The sequence below is a fragment of the Apodemus sylvaticus genome, chromosome 1, assembly GCF_947179515.1.
Source record: "Apodemus sylvaticus chromosome 1, mApoSyl1.1, whole genome shotgun sequence".
Lineage (NCBI taxonomy): Eukaryota > Metazoa > Chordata > Mammalia > Rodentia > Muridae > Apodemus > Apodemus sylvaticus.
Window position 1 is genome coordinate 194683847 of NC_067472.1, and position 23965 is coordinate 194707811.

At 40.8% G+C, this 23965-nt stretch overlaps 1 protein-coding gene across 1 annotated transcript; it reads right to left on the reverse strand.

The window, feature by feature from the left end:
- Positions 1-20806: 20806 nt before the first annotated feature.
- Positions 20807-22218, reverse strand: LOC127683459 (homeobox protein DLX-4-like; the record flags this gene model as incomplete). The annotated part of the gene is made up of 3 exons (XM_052180718.1): positions 20807-21256; positions 21695-21894; positions 22011-22218. Coding segments are annotated over 3 exons (858 nt in total), but the record flags the coding sequence as incomplete, so codon positions are not given.
- Between the last annotated feature and the right edge of the window lie 1747 nt (positions 22219-23965).

Sequence of the window (23965 nt, forward strand, 5' to 3'; positions counted from 1 at the left end):
AAGCTGGAAAGAACCCAGGTATCCCTCAACAGAAGAGTGGATGCAAAAAAATGTGGTATATATACACAGTGGAGTACTATTCAGCCATTAGAAACAATGAATTCATGAAATTCTTAGGCAAATGGATGGAGCTGGAGAACATCATACTAAGTGAGGTAACCCAGACTCAAAAAATGAATCATGGTATGCACTCACTAATAAGTGGATATTAACCTAGAAAACTGGAATACCAAAAACATAATCCACACATCAAATGAGGTACAAGAAGAACAGAGGAGTGGCCCCCAGTTCTGGAAAGACTCAGTCAAGCATTATAGCACAAACCAGAACAGGGAATTGGGAAGGGGTGGGGGGGGGAGAACACGGGGAGGGAAGGGGGCTGATGGGACTTTTGGGGTTTGGGGGTCTAGAAAAGGGGAAATCATTTGAAATGTAAATGAAAATATATCGAATAAAGAAAAGAAAGTACTTTTATTTAAGGAAAATTAACTGCACATTAGTTAGGAAAAGAAACTGAGAGTAACAGACTCATTTGGCACACACCTATAAAATCAGCAGAGTGGATGTTGGAGAAGAATGGCAAAACCTGGGGACCAGCCCTCTTGGGAGCTCTCACAGACTCAGTAGCCAACAAAAGACCACACACACACACACACACACACACACACACACACATGGGTTGAACTTAGGCCCCCATAATATATTTAGCAGATGTGCACCTCAGTCTTCATGTGGGTCCCCCAATAACTAGATTGGAAGCTAATGGCTGTCTCTGGAGCCATTCTTCTACCTAGGCTGCCTTGAGTGGCCTCAAAAGGAGAGGATGCACCTGATCCTGCAGAGACTTGATGCATTAGGTTCAAGGTAGACCCATGGGGAAACCCTATGAGAGAAAGGGAATAGAGTAGTGACTGTCAGGTAATGTTGAGAGGTAGGTAGTGTTGAGAACATAAAATGGATGTATTTATTAATGGGAAACACTGCCTCGACAAAGATGAAGGAGAAACTGAGGCAATTTCCAATTAATTGCCAGCACAAATTGTAAACCATCCTATGGGCAAGAACCAACCCCTGACACTATCAATGATACTCTGTTATGTTTGTCAATGGGAACCTTGCATAACTAAGCTATGCTCATTGTTATACTCCTGGAGAACTGGCTAGCCCAATTTTAATCTGATGCCTGCCATTCAGCAACCAATGAGACCTAAAGCAGAGGCACATAGGCAGAAATATAGGCAGAGCCACGGAAGCGCCACAGAACGGGTAAAAGACTGCAGTAGTTAGAGCAGTTGAAAATACCAAGAAAACACAGCCCACCGGATCAAATAAGCTAGGCTTACAGAGATTTACAGAGATGGAAGCAACAATCAGGCAGTTTGTATAGGTCTGACCAAGGTCCCTACATATGTGGTCCTGTAGCTTGGAGTGCCTGTCTTTGTCACTGAGGTAGATTTCTATGTAGCAAAATGCTGGATCCTGTTTTCAAATCCAGTCTGTTAGTCTATGTTTTTATTGGTAAATTATGTTCATTGAGATTAAGAGATATTAAGGAAAAGTGATTGTTGCTCCCGGTTATTTTTGATGTAATTTTTATGTTTGAGTGCTTCTCCTCTTTTGGATGTGTTGAAAGATTATTACTTCCTTTTTCTAAGGTGTAGTTTCCCTCCTTGTGCTGGCATTTTATATTATCCTTTGTAGGGCTGGATTTGTGGAAAGATATTGGGCAAATTTTGTTTTATCATGGAATATCTTAGTTTTTCCATATATGGTGATAAGAGTTTTGGTGGGTATAGTAGTCTGGGCTAGCATTTGTTTTCTCTTATGATCTGTATGAGATCTGCACAAGATCTCCTTGTTTTCATGGTCTCTGGTGAGAAGTCTGTTGTAATTCTGATAAGTTTTCCTTTCCATTACAGGTTTGAATGGTCTTTCTTTGTCAAGTGCATATCTGTTCTTGTCCAGTCTGTTTGGATTTCTGTAGGCTTCTTGAATTGTCACAGGCATCTCTCTCTTTACGTCAGGGAAGTTTTCTTCTACAATTTTGTTGAAGTTATTTACTGGTCAATTAAGTTGTAAATCTTTATGCTCCTCTATACCTATAGTCCTTAGGTTTGCTCTTCTCATTGTGGTCTGGATTTCCTGAATGTTTTGGGTTACACGGTTTCTGCATTTTGCATTTTCCTTGATGGTTGAGTCAATGCTTTCTATAGTATCTTCAGCATCTGAGATTCCTTCATCTAACTGTTCTATTCTGTTGCTGATGCTTGTATCTATGACTCTTGAATTCTTACCAAGGTTTTCTATCTCCAGAGTTGTATCCCTTTGTGATTTCTTTGTTGTTTCTAGTTCCACTATTAGATCCTGTATTGTTTTGTTCAATTCCTTCACCTGTTTTTTTTGTTTCTTTGGTTTGTGTGTGTGTGTGTGTGTGTGTGTGTGTTTTCCTGTAATTCCTTAAGAAAGTTTTGTGTTTTCTCTTTAAGGGCTTCTACCTGTTGACAAATGTTCTCCTGTTTGTATTTAAGGGAACTATTTATGTCCTCTCTGACATCCTATATGAGCATCATGAGATGTAATTTTAAATCCAGATCTTGTTTTTCTGGTGTGTTGGGGTATCCAGGACTTGCTGTTGTGGGAGAACTGGGTTCGCATGGTTCCATGTTGACTTGGTTTGTTGCCAGTGTTCTTGCATTTGATTTTTGCCATCTGGTTATCTCTGGTGCTAGCTGGTCTTGATGTCTCTGACTGTGGTTTAACTGTCCTGCTAGCCTATGTATCTGAACTCCAGGGAGTCCCATTCTCTCTAGGAGGAGTTTATGTATGCAGAGCTGGGATAATGTGTGAGCTCAGGTGTACATAAAGAAATCAAAAGTATCCTGTCACCAGCTGATTCTTGATTCCTGTGTCCTGATGGTTCTTAGCAGGTCCCACTTTGTCCAGAAATTTGAGAATGGTGGTGGCCTCACCTTTGGACACAGATTGGTAGGCACTCCTGAAAGACTAGCTTCCTTGTGGTGGTATTTCTATATGTAATTCTGTGGCCCAGCATCTTATCTGGATGCAGACAAAAATCAGAAGTCTTCTGTCCCAGGCTGAACCTGGGTACCTGTGTTCTCAGGATTTTGGGCTGGTTCCTCTGAGCAGCAGGGGTGGTCCTCCCTGTGCTCTCAAACCTCTCTGCACTCCTGTGTGGTTAGCTATCTCCCTGATTAGCCAGGATATGGCACTCTGTGGGAGAGGATCGTCCCCAGCTGGAGATAGAAACCAAACGCTTCCTGCCTGGGAGTACTTGACATGATCCTCTGAGCAACAGGGATTCTCCTAGCTGTGCTCTCTGGCTTCTCCACACTTCTGTGTGTCTGCTATCTCTGTGCATCACCTGGATATTTGCTTTATCGTTAGAAGTGTTAAAATCTCATCCATCGTGAAGGATAATTCTGCTACCAGTAATAGCCTTCTAACTGACAACCACATCTGTGAGATCAAGGGACAGAATGTCAGTGGCTTGAAGGATGCTCAGACTGCAGATAGACTGTCAATAGCTGGGACTGTGGTTACCCTCACGATCATGCCTGCTTTTATCTGGGAACTTGATTAAACAGATAGCTCCCAGCATTATGAAAAGCATGATGGTTCACTCCAGTCCTGAACTTTAAATGCCTTGTACAGTGAATCACATCACAGCTGAATGTTTCCAGCTTTCCTCTTTGCCTACTTGTCTATTTCTCACATGATGCTTTCCTGGAACCTGAGGGAATATGGTGCTTGGAAGTCTTTCTATTTTCTATCATAGCTGGGAACCTCACTCTATTTCATATCAGCTTCTGATTTGAAGATAGATGTGTAGCCTTAGCCAGGTTCTAGAGATGTAAAACACTCAAAGTTTTACTTACATTCCTAGATTTGGTTCTTTACTGGGAACCTGATGTGTTTATATAAGCCATGGTTATTAGGATAAATGGTGTAGGCTTAGCTTTCCCTGAGAACTGGTCAGCTTTCTCCTAGAACAAAGCACGGTGTTAGTCATGTGTTTCAGTTCTGTGGCATACTTTGAATTTAGTACATCAGCATAGTACATTGCCTTTGATAGTTATTTTTTAAGTTTTCTCTGTGTGGGTATGTAAAATCCAATTAATCAACACTGTTTTCATTCCACAGAAGCATTATACAGTTGTGTGTACATTGCAAGACACTGTAATGATTGTCATTAAATCTTAATGACCTTCACATCATATGCTTCAATTGTCACCTTAAATATAATAAGCATTTAGTATAAAAGCCAAAATAGAATTATTGCTGCCTTCTGAAACCTGAAGTGTTACCTCTCTATTAAACTGCTATATGCTATATCTGATCAGCTTACTGGTAAAGCTGAGGTGCCAAGTCATATCAACATTTTCTAGTCACTGTACAAAGAAAATGCCTAAGAGTTGCCCTTTTGCTTTCTGAGAAAACAAAGTGCTGTATATTTCATGTGTAAGTTGTTATACTCAATAACGTTTTGGGTCTCTTATTTACTTAGAGAATAATTTGGTAATATCTAAATTAGGGTTTGAATCCTAATATTATGTAACTTTAGCTAAGTTGGCATGGTTTTAGGTGTTTACCTAGTCGTCTTAATTTGTTCCACTTTCTGAATCCTTAATGTAAACAAAAATGGCAAGGACACTTTATCCTGATTTATTTCTTTCTGAATTAGTTAATCTCCTATTCTATTATAGTATGTGATACTATCGTAATAAAGGTAAAAAACGTTAAAAAATATTAGGGGAAAACTTTACCTAATGTGTTGGGTGAAGAACTATAGGTCAGTGGGACATATGCAGTAGTGACTGGAATGTAAATGGATAATATATGTAATAAAATAATTTTCAGGAACTATTTCTCCTTTTATTTCATGAGAACATAATGTAACAATGAAGAATGAATATTTACAGTTGCTTTGAAACAACCCCTCTATATAAACCACAGTGGTACACAACGTCTACAGAAAGGCCTGGTTAATTCCCACAAATACTGAGATGAAGGGTGTACATAACACACTTCTTCATGACTATAAATGTCTGGAATGGTCAAGGAGCTGAGAGAAGTAAGTTGGATTTGGGGTGTAATCCAGAGTAAGCCAGTCCTCGGATTTGTCAAAGTCGTCAAGGATTCTTTGCCAGAGTTCCTCTGCAGATGGACCTGAACCTCGAGCCTCCTCTGGGCAATGGGTGGCAGCTTCTAGGACATCTGTAGATTCAGTCACTGGAGTAAGCCAGTCCTCGGGTATGTCAAAGTCGTCAATGATTCTTTGCCAGAGTTCCTCTGCAGATGGACCTGAACCTTGAGCCTCCTCTGGGCAATGGGTGGCAGCTTCTAGGACATCTGTAGATTCAGTCACTGGAGTAAGCCAGTCCTCGGATTTCTCCAAGTCGTCAAGGATTCTTTGCCAGAGTTCCTCTGCAGATGGACCTGAAACTTGAGCCTCCTCTGGGCAATGGGTGGCAGCTTTTAGGACATCTGTACATTCAGTCACTGCTAGATCAGTCTGGGCTTCAACTGCTGCTGATTGACCAGAATCCCAATCTATAATGGGAGCATGGCCAACAAGCAGATCTTCCTGCTGACTACACCTGTCTGCATCACTGGCCTGATAATGATGCAGAGAAGATTCCTGGATGCAGTTGAGTTTGGGAATGGAAACCTCACTAAATGTGCCTGAACACATGGGCTCTCCATTCTCAGCAGCAACAAGAGGTATGGAACCAGGAAAGTAGGTTGATTCAAAAACTGGTTTTGAACTTCCATTGGTCTCTGGCAAAGCTTCTGTAATATTCTGGAGAGCCATCCGCTTGTACTTAGCTCGGCTGTTCTTAAACCAGATCTGGAAAAGAAAGAAGATATCAGAAGAATGCCTGTTGTCCCCTAACAGGACCACAAGGTGAAGATTTTGGATAAAAGGTGTTTGTATAGCAATGATTCACATGTCAGAAACAAAGAAGCAGGAAACTCAAGATGGCTAAGATATTATAATAAAGTAGATTGTGTATGACCAGACAACATAAGACTGGGGAGATTGAGCCAGTGTGTCCTGTATTTTAGCAGGAGCTCTGGTGATTAGATTTCTGAGACCCTGCATGGAAACAATGCTATTCTATATTGCTACCAGGTTGATAAAAATTTGAGTCCCAGCATTTGATTCATAAATATCCACCACCTAAAACTGTCATCACTGCCCTAAACATTTAAGAACAAAATTAAAGTTTCTGATGGGAAAGTGTAGATTTTTGCTGTTGGATTGAGGGAATAGAGAGGGGAAGACCTTGATGTCCCTCGCTGTCACACCAACTAACTCTGCCAGCTTCACACATTGATCCTGGTTTGGGTACTGACACTTATCAAAATGTTCTTGCAGCAGGTGCTTTTGTTTTTTGGAGTACACAATGCGTTCCTTCCGCACCTTTCTTGAAGTCACAGGGCCAGATTGATGGTCACCATATTTCTCTGACAGTACCACAGATCCTATGAGAACATGGAAACAAGATTTCAATTATGTATTTGATAACTTAGACGCCCTGAGGGTTTTTTCAAAGTAGGTAAACCTGGGCCCAGTACAGGATCTAGTTGCATTTGGATACCTGATTTTCTTGATGGTCCTTGGAACTCTTGCTGATGTAGGTCCCTTTCAGGGACTGAAAGACTTGATTGCATTGGATTTGTTGGGGTCAATATGGGACTGTAATAAACTTGAAAGGGTAAGTTCCTTGCAGTCTCTTGAAGCCTTTGGGGTCTGGTTTCTATGGGTGCACTTGAAGGCATTTGGAATTTTGGATACAAGGAGGGACCCTCAGCCCTATGTGTGTTCCGAACCTATTGGAATATGTTCTGGAGAATCTAGTAAAAGAAAACACGTCAAAAAACGTACAGAGAGCACTGATTTACCCATCCTGCCTACCCAGCATTTGGTTTGGACTGTTACAGAGCAGGAATCAGACAGGAGCTTCATTCTTTCTGAACAACTGACTCTGTTTCCAAATCTTACAAGTATTCTCAGTATTGAAATAAATATGCACTTGGCTCCAGTATTAACAAGAGGTTGCCAGTCCAGGTAAGCTGGCAATTGAATGTTCATTTCCAATGTTTAAATTTTCCATATCCTACACTTCTGGCTGTGAAATTTTGTTGGGACAGACTACTAGCTAGTCTGCCTCTGCCCATGAAAATAAAAGCCTGAAGGCTTCACAGGATTTCTGTGGCATGCAGGGCAACTGACACAAAAGTCAAATCACAAACCCAGGAATTCTGCAAACAGAGTAAATGGACAACTGACACCAAAGTCTGAAGACCTCCCAGGGGCACTACAGCATGCAGAGAAACTGAATCGACAGTCTGAAAGCCTGTCGGGAATTCTTTTGCATGCAGGGAAACAAAACCTACAGTACCTATGCTTCCCTGGTTAACAGCTAAACATAGGGCAACATCTTGACAAATCCTCTCAAGAGTAAACAGTATGAAGGCATCCCAGTAGATGTGTCACAGCCAGGGCAACATATCTCCAGCTTCTCTGCCTCTCTAAAGAACCCACAATTCAAAGGTCTTCAAGAAGGCCTCCCTGAAGACACACGGCCACCAGGGCAACAAGTCACCAGTGTACATGCCCCTCTGAAGGTTCCACAGTCAGAAGATCCCACAGGAGGTTTGCCACATCCAAGGCAACTGGCCTACCATGAGACTTGAGGGACAAAAAAGAAAACTCCCAAACAGAAACACCCCAACCAGAAAAAAACTCCCTATAACCATATGACAAGAGGCAAGAGCAAGACCATGAGAAACAGAAGCCAGTAAACTTTGGCATTATCAGAAACTACTTCTCCCACCACAGCAAGCCCTGGATAGACAAATGCACTTGAAAGTCAGGAAGATGACCTAAAATCTTATCTTAATGATAATAGAATCCTTTTAAAGAGATATAAATAACTCACATAAAGAAATATAAGAAAACGCAAGTGAACAGGTAGAAGCACTTAGAGAGGAAACACATAAATCCCATAAGCAATACAGGAAGATACAATCAAAAAAGTGAAAGTTTTTATTAATGCAGTCCAAGACCTAGAATTAGAAGTAGATATAACAAAGACAAATATAGGCAACCCTGGAAATTGAAACCCAAGGAATGAGATCTGGGATAATTAATCATTACCAGGAGAATACAAGAGATAGAAGAAAGAAAGCAGCAGTCTCAACTAACCTGGACCCCCCAAGATCTCTCAGAAACTAGACAACCACCAATTAAGCGTACACCAGCTGATATGAGGCCCCCAACACATACTCAGCAGAAAACTGTGGGACTGTACTCCCTCAGAAAAGATGTACCTATCCCTAAAAAGACTGCAGGCCCGAAGTGGGCAGGGAGTTCTTATAGGTAGGGCGTGGGGTGAAGACATTCTCCCTGAGAAGGAAACTAGACTTACAGGATGTGGAACTTTCCGTGGGAGGACCAGAAGGGGGATAAAATCTGGATTGTAAAAAAGATTAAATATTTTTTAAACAAAGGAATATTATCATAATTGGAAAAACATCATCCCAGTTTCTCCTCCTTGCAGTATGACACCCTGTGACAAAATAAAGAATCAAGGGCAATGGAACATGTCCCATTTCCATGGACCCTTTCCACTCCCGTATTCTAAACAAGAGCATTGATGATCTAATTACTCTGGATGTCAGAAGGCACATACACCTAAGCCAGATCCCCTGATATTGAAGTGCTATACCAAGGACTTAGCCTTAATTGAATCTCCCTATCAAGAACCCTCCCACAGGCTCCTCCTTTCATCCTCTAGAATCCAGCAGCTATACACACCCTGTTGTAACATCCAGTCTGTAGCCACAACTTAATATCTAACGGAAATATGGCCAGATCACAGACTTTTTTTTGTACTCTTTTCTTTTGTGACTGAGTTTCGCTAAATGAACTATGCTGTATGTGAGTCAAACAGAACACAAGGCTGAAACAGAATTCAGAAGGATCAGCCTAACTGTTACTTCCCAAGCAGGGCTAAGACTAAAGGTGTGTAACAAAGAACTGAGCCATCCTGTAGTATTTCCCCCTAACATGGGCTCCATCGAGAAAATAAAAATTTTCCTTACTCTCTAGGAGCAATCTCAAAAAATGCGTCTCTTCTCAGCCTGATGCCAAGAGGACATGCACGTTTCCGGCCACCACTAACACCTATTTATTTCTCCAAACTTTCTCTTCTGAGACTGAGGCAGGTTCCATGTGCTCACAATTACAAAAACCCACTTGCCATTAGTTTCCGAGTCCTGGGATTAAAGGTGTGGTCCATGCATCCAAAATGGTTATAGATTTTAGATGAAGGAGGGCCTGCTCAGCCAAACACCATCCAAGATGTCACACTTTTGAGTCAGAATGCCACTACTATGCCTTATCTAGGCAATCTGGAGCCTCAATTGGTCCCAAGGTCACTTGAGATCCCATTGTCAGTTCTTTCCTTTGTCCTATAGACAGGCCTCACGATCTATTGATCCAGGCTTTCTCAACAGCCCAGGATTCAATCTTGTGCTTAGAATGAAGAATAGAGCCCCTTGAGGTCTCTTGAAAGCTCATCCATAGAGTGCCCCGATCAGGGCAAATCACTGCTCTGCACTGTTCACATTTATGGGATAGACTTGAACCATCTACTAAATTTTAATAACATCTTCTGCATGTATACAGGGCATATTTTATACTTCACCAATCAAACACCCATACAGGCTAAAAAAATCACCAAAAATCCTCCTCTACTGTCTCCCAAATTTTCCCCAACTTGATATCCCCTTTACATAGCAACCTTAGACATTTCATGCAACTCACCAATTCACCAGGAATGAAGAGGTTTCCTGTAACCTGCGCAGTCCTCTGTCTTTGAATTCTCCTTAGAAGACCTGCCCTTATATATCTCTCCTAACCTGGAATTCAAAGCCCCTCCCACCCTTTGGCTCCTCCTACTTGCAATATTCAAATCCATTATTCTCTCCCACCCTTTGATGCTACTCCAGGTGTAGCCTCATTTTATAGAACCCATGAATTTAAATTTTTTGGTTTGTAATCCTTTATTTCTTTACATTTTATATTTTACTTTTATTACTTCCCAGTTCAGCTGTTACTTTCCTCCCAGACCTCCCTCCCACAATTTTTCATCACATTCCTAATCCCATGTCTCCAAGAGAATGCCTTCCACACCAGGCCTTTGGTCTGGTTTAAATAATTTAATGTGTGTAGCCATCTTACTTTTGTTTCTGTCTGGTTTTTAAGGTATAAATATGTTCTGCATGTCTTGGTTATATAGTTTTGACTGGGAGTGCATTGAATCTGTAGTTTGCTTTTGGCAAGGTGGCCATTTTTACTACCATAATTCTGCCAATCCATGATCATGAAAGAGATCTTTCCATATTCTGAGATCTGCTTTGATTTCTTTCTTCAGAGACTTGAAATTCTTGTCATACAAATTTTTCACTTGCATACTTAGAGTGACACCAAGATATGTAATGTTATTTGTGACTATGGTAAAGGGTGTCATTACCCTATTTTCTTTCTCAGCTTATTTATCCTTTGAGTAGAGGAAGGCTACTGATTTGATTGAGTTAATTTTACATCCAGCCACATGGCAGAAATTGTTTCTCAGTTGTAGGAGTTCTCTAGTGTTGTTTAGTCGGTTGCATAAGTATACTATCATATCATCTGCAAATAGTGATGTTTTGACTACCTCCTTTCCAGTTTGTAACATTTTGACAAGTGTTACAAACTGTACCTCCTTTTGTTCTCTAAATGCTCTAGATAGATCTTCAAGTACTATATTGAATAAATAGTTAAAGAGTGGGCAACATTTTCTGGACCATAATTTTAGTAGGATTACTTCAAATTTCCTCTATTTAGTTTGATGTTGGCTTCTGGTTTGCTGTATATTGCTTTTACTATGTTTTGGTATAGGCCTTGAATTCCTGATCATTCCAAGACTTTTAACATGAAGGGATAGTGAATTTTGTCAAATGCTTTCTCAGCATCTAACTAAATGATCTTGTGGGGTATTTTTTTTCGAGTTTCTTTATGTAGTGGATTACATTGAATGATTTCTATATATTGAACCACACTTGCATTGCTGGGATGAAGCCTATTTGATCCTGGTGAATTACTGTTTTGATGTGTTCTTGGATTCGGTCAGCAAGAATTTTATTGAGTAGTTTTGGATCACTGTTCTCAAGGGAAATTGGTCTGGAATTCTCTTTCCTTGTTTAATCTTTGTTTGGTTTATGTATAAGCAATACTGTGGCTTCATATAATGAATTGTGAAGGATACCTCGGGTTTCTGATTTGTGGAATAGTTTGAAAAGTATCCGTAGTAGGTCTTCTTTGAAGAACTGATAGAATTCCCAACAAACACATCTGGTCCTGTGTTTTTGTTGTTGTTGTTGATTTTGTTGTTGTTGTTTTTGGTGGTGGTGGTGGTGGTGGTGGTTACGGTTGTGGTGGTGATGGTGGTGTTTTGGGAAGACTGTTAATAACTGAATCTATTTCCTCACGTGTTATGGGACTATTTTGATGGTTTATCTGATCAGGTTTTAACATTGGCAGCTGGCATGTGTCTACAAAACTGTCCATTTCATCCAGATTTCCCAATTTTGTTGAGTATAAGCTTTTGTAGTAGGATCTGATGATATTTGGAATTTCTGCAGTTTCTGTTGTTATATCTCCCTTTTCATTCCAATTTTATTAATTTGTGTGTTTCCTCTATTCCTTCTTGTTAGTCTGCTAAGTGTTTATCTATCTTGTTGATTTTCTCAAAGAACCAACTCTTGGTTTTGTTGATTCTTTGTATAATTCTTTTTGTTTCTACTTTGTTGATTTTGGCCTTGAATTTGTTTATTCCCTGCCATGTATTCCTCTTGGATGTATTTGTTTCATTTGGTTGTAGAGCTTTCAGATGTTCTGTCAAGCTGCTAATGTAAGCTCTCTCCATTTCCTTGTTGGAGGCACTTAACTATATGAGTTTTTCTCTTAGCACATATGACTATTGACAGCTTTTCAGGATTTCTAGTTGCAACTGCTTTAAGAGGAGAACCTTCTAGAAAGGTTATTGTTCATTGTTTACAGGCTTTTACTGCTAAGAGACTGCCTAAAGTTGGCAAGACAGATAATGGGCCTGCATACACTGGAAACAGCTTTGAACAATTTTGCAAGGAATTTGGAATTGAACATAAAACTGAAATTCCTCAAGATCCAATGGGACAAGGAATTGTTGAATGTATCTGAAAAATTAGCTTTAGAAAACAAAACAGGGTGAGTTTTAACTTCCAAGGTCACCAAAAGCACATCTCGCTTTTGCATTATTTGTTTTAATGTTTTGTAAACTGATGCTAAAGGTCAGTCTGCAGTAGATCATCGCTGGCATCCAGACACTTCCAGCTCATATGCCATGGTTAAATGTTGAGATCCTTTAACTAATACTTTGGAATGGCCCCAACCCTGTTTTAATACGGGAATGAGATCCTGTTTGTGTTTTTTCACATAAAGGAATTGGAGATCAATGACTACTGAAAAGATTGTTTCGCCAAGTGGACACAGATCCTGAGTCTTCTAATGATTATGATACTAAAGATGAAGGCATCTCAGGATCCCTATGAGCCATCTAAATTAACCTGAAGTGTAGTCTTTGCCCTTACTGGATAGCAGGTGTTTTCTATCAATTCTCAAAGCCACCCTCCTTACACCAGGAGGCTTGATCTTGTTTGGATCTTTGTCAGCTCCCAGTTTAGGCACTTAAATAAGCAATTACCCCTTGGAGGTTCACTTGAGTATGATGGAAAAGAGTCCTGCTCCACAAATCCTTGGTCATGTGAAGGTTTTATCTGAAAGGTGGGATGTAGACATCCAGTGCTTACAGGCCATTTAAGCATTTGTTCTTTTCACATGTGTCCTTGCGATGGCAGGACTAGATCCCATGGTCATAGTTGGGTGGTGCAGAAGATTATTTTCTGTGCTGTTTGGAAATGTGAGACCACAAGGAATGTTTACTGGAAGCCCCAAAGAGATTTAATTACAGTTGCTAGGATTTCAACAGGTTCTGGCCTATCTAGTTCTAGTTATAACGGCAATGGACATTGTTTCTTCAGGGTTTTAGTTGTGCCAAAGCTGCGCTGTCTGGAACCTGGAAAGGAGTAGCATCCTTGGTTAGTTATCTCTGTAACCCAATTCCAGTGTCTGGAAAAAATGTTAGAGAAGGCTGGATTAAGGGAAGGACTTGGACACTTTGGCTTTATAAGGAAGATTATGATTATGGACTACTTGTTTGTTTGTTTGTTTGTTTGTTTGTTTGTTTGTTTGTGACAGGGTTTCTTTGTGTAGCCCTGGCCGTCCTGGAACCTACCCTGCAAACCTGGGTGGCCTCAGAAAACTCAGCAATCTGCCTGCCTCTGCCTCCCAATGACAGGGTTTAAATGAGTGTACCAGCCAGGAGGGGCCCTCTCCCCTTGATCACTAATTGAGAAAATACCCCACAGCTGAATCTCATGGAGGCATTTCCCCAACTGAAGCTCCTTTCTCTGTGAAAGAATGTGTCAAGTTCACACACTAACCCATCCAGTACAACATGTAAAAATGAAGTAAGGCTGGGCATCATAACAGAGCCTTTCATTCCCATTACCTGCAAAGCAAATGGATGAGGATCTCCATTTGTGGAAGGCAGTCTTGTTTACATAAGCACTTCCAGGAGAGTTAGAACTACGTACAAAGGCCCTATGTTAAGAAATCAAAAATAATGCCAGGAGGTGGTGGCACATGCCTTCAATCCCAGCACTTGGGAGCCAGAGGCAGAGAGATTTCTTAATTCAAGGCCAGCCTGGTCTACAGATTGATTGCCAGGACAGCCAGTGTTACACAGAGAAACCCTGTCTCCAAAAACATAACAAAAAAATCCAAAATAAAATAAGATGAATAAATCTTTGTAATGGAAAAACAAAACAACTGTCATTGTACTAGCTGTTCTGCCAAGAGTAATTATAAAAATTCCTTTCAGAAAATAATTAACACTATTTTACCTACAATCAGATTTAATACTACCTAATGAATATTTACTTCGGGTGACATCATCACTCTTCAAATCACTGGATATTCTGGAATAGTCTCAAACTCACTCAGAGTTTGACTCTGCCTCCAAATACTGACCATAAAGGCATGTAACACCACTCCTGGATTAATTTTTCTAAACAGGCTTTGGGAACAAAGAAGAGGATGCCCTGGAGAATAGAATCCTTCCATCACAATTCATGGCATTAAAAGTGAGCCCTTCCAGCCTGACGGGGGTGGTGCACTCCTTTATTCCCAAAACTTGGAAGGCAGAGGCAGGCAGATTTCTCAGTTCCAGGCCTGTCTGGTCTAAAGACTGAGTTCCAGGGCAGCCAGAGCTACACAGAGAAAAACTGTCTCAAAAAACAACAACAACAAAAGTGAGCCCTACCACACCCATCTTAATTCATTTTCTACAAGTTCATTTGCATTTTGTTCAGTTTTCTGTGAGTGTTCATGTCTCATGTGTGCGGTCCCTGTGCCTCAAAAAGGGATTCAGAGCCCCTGCGTCTGGAGTTATAGCATATATGGGATTCCAGACCAATTAGGAACCAAATTTCAAGAATCAAGATCAACAAGCAATCTTTTCTTTTGTTGTAAATGTAGGTGTATACATGAACACGTGTCAGTAATGTGCAAGCATGCCTGGAACCCTACAGACAGAAGGAGGGCTAAGACTCCAAAGGAATACAATTCCCAATGGATGGTTCTGAGCCACATAGTGGAGGTTGGGAACTAAACCAGGCTTTCCTGATGAAGCAACTATTGCTCTGACTCACTGAGCCATCACTCCATCTCCACAATAAGTAACCCTCAGTTAAATCCAGCTCTAGTTCCATAATGCTAAGAGTTTTGATATTTTGCAATGGTATGTAGTAGAAGAGATCACATTCAATTAAATTCAAGTTAGATATGGTGGTGCACTCCTTAAGCCCAACACTTGGAACACCAAAGCAGGTAGATCTCTGTGAATTCCAGACCAGCCTTGACTACATTGTAAGTCACAGGACTACCATGGCTGTTACAGAATAAAAAACTGTCTCAAATAAAAGAGACAGATCAAACTGTACTCAAGAAAGCACTTTTATAAATGCAAATCAAAACAACCCTGAGATTTCACCTTACACCAGTAAGAATGGCTAAGATTAAAAATTCAGGAGAAGCAGATGTAGGCGAGGATGTGGAGAAAGAGGAACACTCCTCCACTGCTTGTGGGGTTGCAAATTGGTACAACCACTCTAGAAATCAGTCTGGCAGTTCCTCAGAAAACTGGGCACCTCACTTCCAGAAGATCCTGCTATACCACTCCTGGGCATATACCCAGAAGATTTCCCCAGCATGTAATAAGGATACATGTTCCACTATGTTCATAGCAGCCCTATTTATAATTGCCAGAAGCTGGAAAGAACCCAGGTATCCCTCAACCGAAGAGTGGATGCAAAAAAATGTGGAATATATACACAGTGGAGTACTATTCAGCCATTAGAAACAATGAATTCATGAAATTCTTAGGCAAATGGATGGAGCTGGAGAACATCATACTAAGTGAGGTAACCCAGACTCAAAAAATGAATCATGGTATGCACTCACTAATAAGTGGATATTAACCTAGAAAACTGGAATACCAAAAACATAATCCACACATCAAATGAGGTACAAGAAGAACAGAGGAGTGGCCCCCAGTTCTGGAAAGACTCAGTCAAGCATTATAGCACAAACCAGAACAGGGAATTGTGAAGGGGTGGGGGGGGGAAAACAGGGGGAGGGAAGGGGGCTGATGGGACTTTCGGGGTTTGGGGGTCTAGAAAAGGGGAAATCATTTGAAATGTAAATGAAAATATATCGAATAAAGAAAAGAAAGTACTTTTATTTAAAGAAAAATTAACTGCACATTAGTTAGGAAAAGAAACTGAGAGTAACAGACTCATTTGGCACACACCTATAAAATCAGCAGAGTGGATGTTGGAGAAGAATGGCAAAACCTGGGGACCAGCCCTCTTGGGAGCTCTCACAGACTCAGTAGCCAACAAAAGACCACACACACACACACACACACACACACACACACACACACACACACGGGTTGAACTTAGGCCCCCATAATATATTTAGCAGATGTGCACCTCAGTCTTCATGTGGGTCCCCCAATAACTAGATTGGAAGCTAATGGCTGTCTCTGGAGCCATTCTTCTACCTAGGCTGCCTTGAGTGGCCTCAAAAGGAGAGGATGCACCTGATCCTGCAGAGACTTGATGCATTAGGTTCAAGGTAGACCCATGGGGAAACCCTATGAGAGAAAGGGAATAGAGTAGTGACTGTCAGGTAATGTTGAGAGGTAGGTAGTGTTGAGAACATAAAATGGATGTATTTATTAATGGGAAACACTGCCTCGACAAAGATGAAGGAGAAACTGAGGCAATTTCCAATTAATTGCCAGCACAAATTGTAAACCATCCTATGGGCAAGAACCAACCCCTGACACTATCAATGATACTCTGTTATGTTTGTCAATGGGAACCTTGCATAACTAAGCTATGCTCATTGTTATACTCCTGGAGAACTGGCTAGCCCAATTTTAATCTGATGCCTGCCATTCAGCAACCAATGAGACCTAAAGCAGAGGCACATAGGCAGAAATATAGGCAGAGCCACGGAAGCGCCACAGAACGGGTAAAAGACTGCAGTAGTTAGAGCAGTTGAAAATACCAAGAAAACACAGCCCACCGGATCAAATAAGCTAGGCTTACAGAGATTTACAGAGATGGAAGCAACAATCAGGCAGTTTGTATAGGTCTGACCAAGGTCCCTACATATGTGGTCCTGTAGCTTGGAGTGCCTGTCTTTGTCACTGAGGTAGATTTCTATGTAGCAAAATGCTGGATCCTGTTTTCAAATCCAGTCTGTTAGTCTATGTTTTTATTGGTAAATTATGTTCATTGAGATTAAGAGATATTAAGGAAAAGTGATTGTTGCTCCCGGTTATTTTTGATGTAATTTTTATGTTTGAGTGCTTCTCCTCTTTTGGATGTGTTGAAAGATTATTACTTCCTTTTTCTAAGGTGTAGTTTCCCTCCTTGTGCTGGCATTTTATATTATCCTTTGTAGGGCTGGATTTGTGGAAAGATATTGGGCAAATTTTGTTTTATCATGGAATATCTTAGTTTTTCCATATATGGTGATAAGAGTTTTGGTGGGTATAGTAGTCTGGGCTAGCATTTGTTTTCTCTTATGATCTGTATGAGATCTGCACAAGATCTCCTTGTTTTCATGGTCTCTGGTGGGAAGTCTGGCGTAATTCTGATAAGTTTTCCTTTCCATTACAGGTTTGAATGGTCTTTCTTTGTCAAGTGCATATCTGTTCTTGTCCAGTCTGTTTGGATTTCTGTAGGCTTCTTGAATGGTCACAGGCATCTCTCTCTTTACATCAGGGAAGTTTTCTTCTACAATTTTGTTGAAGTTATTTACTGGTCAATTAAGTTGTAAATCTTTATGCTCCTCTATACCTATAGTCCTTAGGTTTGCTCTTCGCATTGTGGTCTGGATTTCCTGAATGTTTTGGGTTACACGGTTTCTGCATTTTGCATTTTCCTTGATGGTTGAGTCAATGCTTTCTATGGTATCTTCAGCATCTGAGATTCCTTCATCTAACTCTTCTATTCTGTTGCTGATGCTTGTATCTATGACTCTTGAATTCTTACCAAGGTTTTCTATCTCCAGAGTTGTATCCCTTTGTGATTTCTTTGTTGTTTCTAGTTCCAATATTAGATCCTGTATGGTTTTGTTCAATTCCTTCACCTGTTTTTTTTGTTTCTTTGGGTTGTGTGTGTGTGTGTGTGTGTGTGTGTGTGTGTGTGTGTGTGTTTTCCTGTAATTCCTTAAGAAAGTTTTGTGTTTTCTCTTTAAGGGCTTCTACCTGTTGACAAATGTTCTCCTGTTTGTATTTAAGGGAACTATTTATGTCCTCTCTGACGTCCTATATCAGCATCATGAGATGTAATTTTAAATCCAGATCTTGTTTTTCTGGTGTGTTGGGGTATCCAGGACTTGCTGTTGTGGGAGAACTGGGTTCGCATGGTTCCATGTTGACTTGGTTTGTTGCCAGTGTTCTTGCATTTGATTTTTGCCATCTGGTTATCTCTGGTGCTAGCTGGTCTTGATGTCTCTGACTGTGGTTTAACTGTCCTGCTAGCCTATGTATCTGAACTCCAGGGAGACCCATTCTCTCTAAGAGGAGTTTATGTATGCAGAGCTGGGATAATGTGTGAGCTCAGGTGTACATAAAGAAATCAAAAGTATCCTGTCACCAGCTGATTCTTGATTCCTGTGTCCTGATGGTTCTTAGCAGGTCCCACTTTGTCCAGAAATTTGAGAATGGTGGTGGCCTCACCTTTGGACACAGATTGGTAGGCACTCCTGAAAGACTAGCTTCCTTGTGGTGGTATTTCTATATGTAATTCTGTGGCCCAGCATCTTATCTGGATGCAGACAAAAATCAGAAGTCTTCTGTCCCAGGCTGATCCTGGGTACCTGTGTTCTCAGGATTTTGGGCTGGTTCCTCTGAGCAGCAGGGGTGGTCCTCCCTGTGCTCTCAAACCTCTCTGCACTCCTGCGTGGTTAGCTATCTCCCTGATTAACCAGGATATGGCACTCTGTGGGAGAGGATCGTCCCCAGCTGGAGATAGAAACCAAACGCTTCCTGCCTGGGAGTACTTGACATGATCCTCTGAGCAACAGGGATTCTCCTAGCTGTGCTCTCTGGTTTCTCCACACTTCTGTGTGTCTGCTATCTCTGTGCATCACCTGGATATTTGCTTTATCGTTAGAAGTGTTAAAATCTCATCCATCGTGAAGGATAATTCTGCTACCAGTAATAGCCTTCTAACTGACAACCACATCTGTGAGATCAAGGGACAGAATGTCAGTGGCTTGAAGGATGCTCAGACTGCAGATAGACTGTCAAAAGCTGGGACTGTGGTTACCCTCACGATCATGCCTGCTTTTATCTGGGAACATTATTAAACGGATAGCTCCCAGCATTATGAAAAGCATGATGGTTCATTCCAGTCCTGAACTTTAAATGCCTTGTACAGTGAATCACATCACAGCTCAATGTTTCCAGCTTTCCTCTTTGCCTACTTCTCTATTTCTCACATGATGCTTTCCTGGAACCTGAGGGAATATGGTGCTTGGAAGCCTTTCTATTTTCTATCATCGCTGGGAACCTCACTCTATTTCATATCAGCTTCTGATTTGAAGATAGATGTGTAGCCTTAGCCAGGTTCTAGAGATGTAAAACACTCAAAGTTTTACTTACATTCCTAGATTTGGTTCTTTACTGGGAACCTGATGTGTTTATATAAGCCATGGTTATTAGGATAAATGGTGTAGGCTTAGCTTTCCCTGAGAACTGGTCAGCTTTCTCCTAGAACAAAGCACGGTGTTAGTCATGTGTTTCAGTTCTGTGGCATACTTTGAATTTAGTACATCAGCATAGTACATTGCCTTTGATAGTTATTTTTTAAGTTTTCTCTGTGTGGGTATGTAAAATCCAATTAATCAACACTGTTTTCATTCCACAGAAGCATTATACAGTTGTGTGTACATTGCAAGACACTGTAATGATTGTCATTAAATCTTAATGACCTTCACATCATATGCTTCAATTGTCACCTTAAATATAATAAGCATTTAGTATAAAAGCCAAAATAGAATTATTGCTGCCTTCTGAAACCTAAAGTGTTACCTCTCTATTAAACTGCTATATGCTATATCTGATAAGCTTACTGGTAAAGCTGAGGTGCCTAGTCATATTAACATTTTCTAGTCACTGTACAAAGAAAATGCCTAAGAGCTGCCCTATTGCTTTCTGAGAAAACAAAGTGCTGTATATTTCATGTGTAAGTTGTTATACTCAATAACGTTTTGGGTCTCTTATTTACTTAGAGAATAATTTGGTAATATCTAAATTAGGGTTTGAATCCTAATATTATGTAACTTTAGCTAAGTTGGCATGGTTTTAGGTGTTTACCTAGTCGTCTTAATTTGTTCCACTTTCTGAATCCTTAATGTAAACAAAAATGGCAAGGACACTTTATCCTGATTTATTTCTTTCTGAATTAGTTAATCTCCTATTCTATTATAGTATGTGATACTATCGTAATAAAGGTAAAAAACGTTAAAAAATATTAGGGGAAAACTTTACCTAATGTGTTGGGTGAAGAACTATAGGTCAGTGGGACATATGCAGTAGTGACTGGAATGTAAATGGATAATATATGTAATAAAATAATTTTCAGGAACTATTTCTCCTTTTATTTCATGAGAACATAATGTAACAATGAAGAATGAATATTTACAGTTGCTTTGAAACAACCCCTCTATATAAACCACAGTGGTACACAACGTCTACAGAAAGGCCTGGTTAATTCCCACAAATACTGAGATGAAGGGTGTACATAACACACTTCTTCATGACTATAAATGTCTGGAATGGTCAAGGAGCTGAGAGAAGTAAGTTGGATTTGGGGTGTAATCCAGAGTAAGCCAGTCCTCGGATTTGTCAAAGTCGTCAAGGATTCTTTGCCAGAGTTCCTCTGCAGATGGACCTGAACCTCGAGCCTCCTCTGAGCAATGGGTGGCAGCTTCTAGGACATCTGTAGATTCAGTCACTGGAGTAAGCCAGTCCTCGGGTATGTCAAAGTCGTCAAGGATTCTTTGCCAGAGTTCCTCTGCAGATGGACCTGAACCTTGAGCCTCCTCTGGGCAATGGGTGGCAGCTTCTAGGACATCTGTAGATTCAGTCACTGCTAGATCAGTCTGGGCTTCAACTGCTGCTGATTGACCAGAATCCCAATCTATATTGGGAGCATGGCCAACAAGCAGATCTTCCTGCTGACTACACCTGTCTGCATCACTGGCCTGATAATGATGCAGAGAAGATTCCTGGATGCAGTTGAGTTTGGGAATGGAAACCTCACTAAATGTGCCTGAACACATGGGCTCTCCATTCTCAGCAGCAACAAGAGGTATGGAACCAGGAAAGTGGGTTGATTCAAAAACTGGTTTTGAACTTCCATTGGTCTCTGGCAAAGCTTCTGTAATATTCTGGAGAGCCATCCGCTTGTACTTAGCTCGGCTGTTCTTAAACCAGATCTGGAAAAGAAAGAAGATATCAGAAGAATGCCAGTTGTCCCCTAACAGGACCACAAGGTGAAGATTTTGGATAAAAGGTGTTTGTATAGCAATGATTCACATGTCAGAAACAAAGAAGCAGGAAACTCAAGATGGCTAAGATATTATAATAAAGTAGATTGTGTATGACCAGACAACATAAGACTGGGGAGATTGAGCCAGTGTGTCCTGTATTTTAGCAGGAGCTCTGGTGATTATATTTCTGAGACCCTGAATGGAAACAATGCTATTCTATATTGCTACCAGGCTGATAAAAATTTGAGTCCCAACATTTGATTCATAAATATCAACCACCTAAAACTGTCATCACTGCCCTAAGCATTTAAGAACAAAATTAAAGTTTCTGATGGGAAAGTGTAGATTTTTGCTGTTGGATTGAGGGAAAAGAGAGGGGCAGACCTTGATGTCCCTCGCTGTCACACCAACTAACTCTGCCAGCTTCACACATTGATCCTGGTTTGGGTACTGACACTTATCAAAATGTTCTTGCAGCAGGTGCTTTTGTTTTTTGGAGTACACAATGCGTTCCTTCCGCACCTTTCTTGAAGTCACAGGGCCAGATTGATGGTCACCATATTTCTCTGACAGTACCACAGATCCTATGAGAACATGGAAACAAGATTTCAATTATGTATTTGATAACTTAGACGCCCTGAGGGTTTTTTCAAAGTAGGTAAACCTGGGCCCAGTACAGGATCTAGTTGCATTTGGATACCTGATTTTCTTGATGGTCCTTGGAACTCTTGCTGATGTAGGTCCCTTTCAGGGACTGAAAGACTTGATTGCATTGGATTTGTTGGGGTCAATATGGGACTGTAATGAACTTGAAAGGGTAAGTTCCTTGCAGTCTCTTGAAGCCTTTGGGGTCTGGTTTCTATGGGTGCACTTGAAGGCATTTGGAATTTTGGATACAAGGAGGGACCTTCAGCCCTATGTGTGTTCTGAACCTATTGGAATATGTTCTGGAGAATCTAGTAAAAGAAAACACGTCAAAAAACGTACAGAGAGCACTGATTTACCCATCCTGCCTACTCAGTATTTGGTTTGGACTGTTACAGAGCAGGAATCAGACATGAGCTTCATTCTTTCTGAACAACTGCCTGTGTTTCCAAATCTTACAAGTATTCTCAGTATTGAAATAAATATGCACTTGGCTCCAGTATTAACAAGAGGTTGCCAGTCCAGGTAAGCTGGCAATTGAATGTTCATTTCCAATGTTTAAATTTTCCATATCCTACACTTCTGGCTGTGAAATTTTGTTGGGACAGACTACTAGCTAGTCTGCCTCTGCCCATGAAAATAAAAGCCTGAAGGCTTCACAGGATTTCTGTGGCATGCAGGGCAACTGACACAAAAGTCAAATCACAAACCCAGGAATTCTGCAAACAGAATGGACAACTGTAAATGGACAACTGACACCAAAGTCTGAAGACCTCCCAGGGGCACTGCAGCATGCAGAGAAACTGAATCGACAGTCTGAAAGCCTGTCGGGAATTCTTTTGCATGCAGGGAAACAAAACCTACAGTACCTATGCTTCCTGGTTAACAGCTAAACATAGGGCAACAGCTTGACAAATCCTCTCAAGAGTAAACAGTATGAAGGCATCCCAGTAGATGTGTCACAGCCAGGGCAACATATCTCCAGCTTCTCTGCCTCTCTAAAGAACCCACAATTCAAAGGTCTTCAAGAAGGCCTCCCTGAAGACACACGGCCACCACGGCAACAAGTCACCAGTGTACATGCCCCTCTGAAGGTTCCACAGTCAGAAGATCCCACAGGAGGTTTGCCACATCCAAGGAAACTGGCCTACCATGAGACTTGAGTCAACCTAGGGACAAAAAAGACAACTCCCAAACAGAAACACCCCAACCAGAAAAAAAACTCCCTATAACCATATGACAAGAGGCAAGAAAAAGACCATGAGAAACAGAAGCCAGTAAACTTTGGGATTATCAGATACTACTTCTCCCACCACAGCAAGCCCTGGATAGACAAATGCACTTGAAAGTCAGGAAGATGACCTAAAATCTTATCTTAATGATAATAGAATCCTTTTAAAGAGATATGAATAACTCACATAAAGAAATATAAGAAAACGCAAGTGAACAGGTAGAAGCACTTAGAGAGGAAACACATAAATCCCATAATCAATACAGGAAGATACAATCAAAAAAGTGAAAGTTTTTATTAATGCAGTCCAAGACCTAGAATTGGAAGTAGATATAACAAAGACAAATATAGGCAACCCTGGAAATTGAAAACCAAGGAATGAGATCTGGGATAATTAATCATTACCAGGAGAATACAAGAGATAGAAGAAAGAAAGCAGCAGTCTCAACTAACCTGGACCCCCCAAGATCTCTCAGAAACTAGACAACCACCAATTAAGCGTACACCAGCTGATATGAGGCCCCCAACACATACTCAGCAGAAAACTGTGGGACTGTACTCCCTCAGAAAAGATGAACCTATCCCTAAAAAGACTGGAGGCCCGAAGTGGGCAGGGAGTTCTTATAGGTAGGGGGTGGGTTGAAGACATTCTCCCTGAGAAGGAAACTAGACTTACAGGATGTGGAACTTTCCGTGGGAGGACCAGAAGGGGGATAAAATCTGGATTGTAAAAAAGATTAAATATTTTTTAAACAAAGGAATATTATCATAATTGGAAA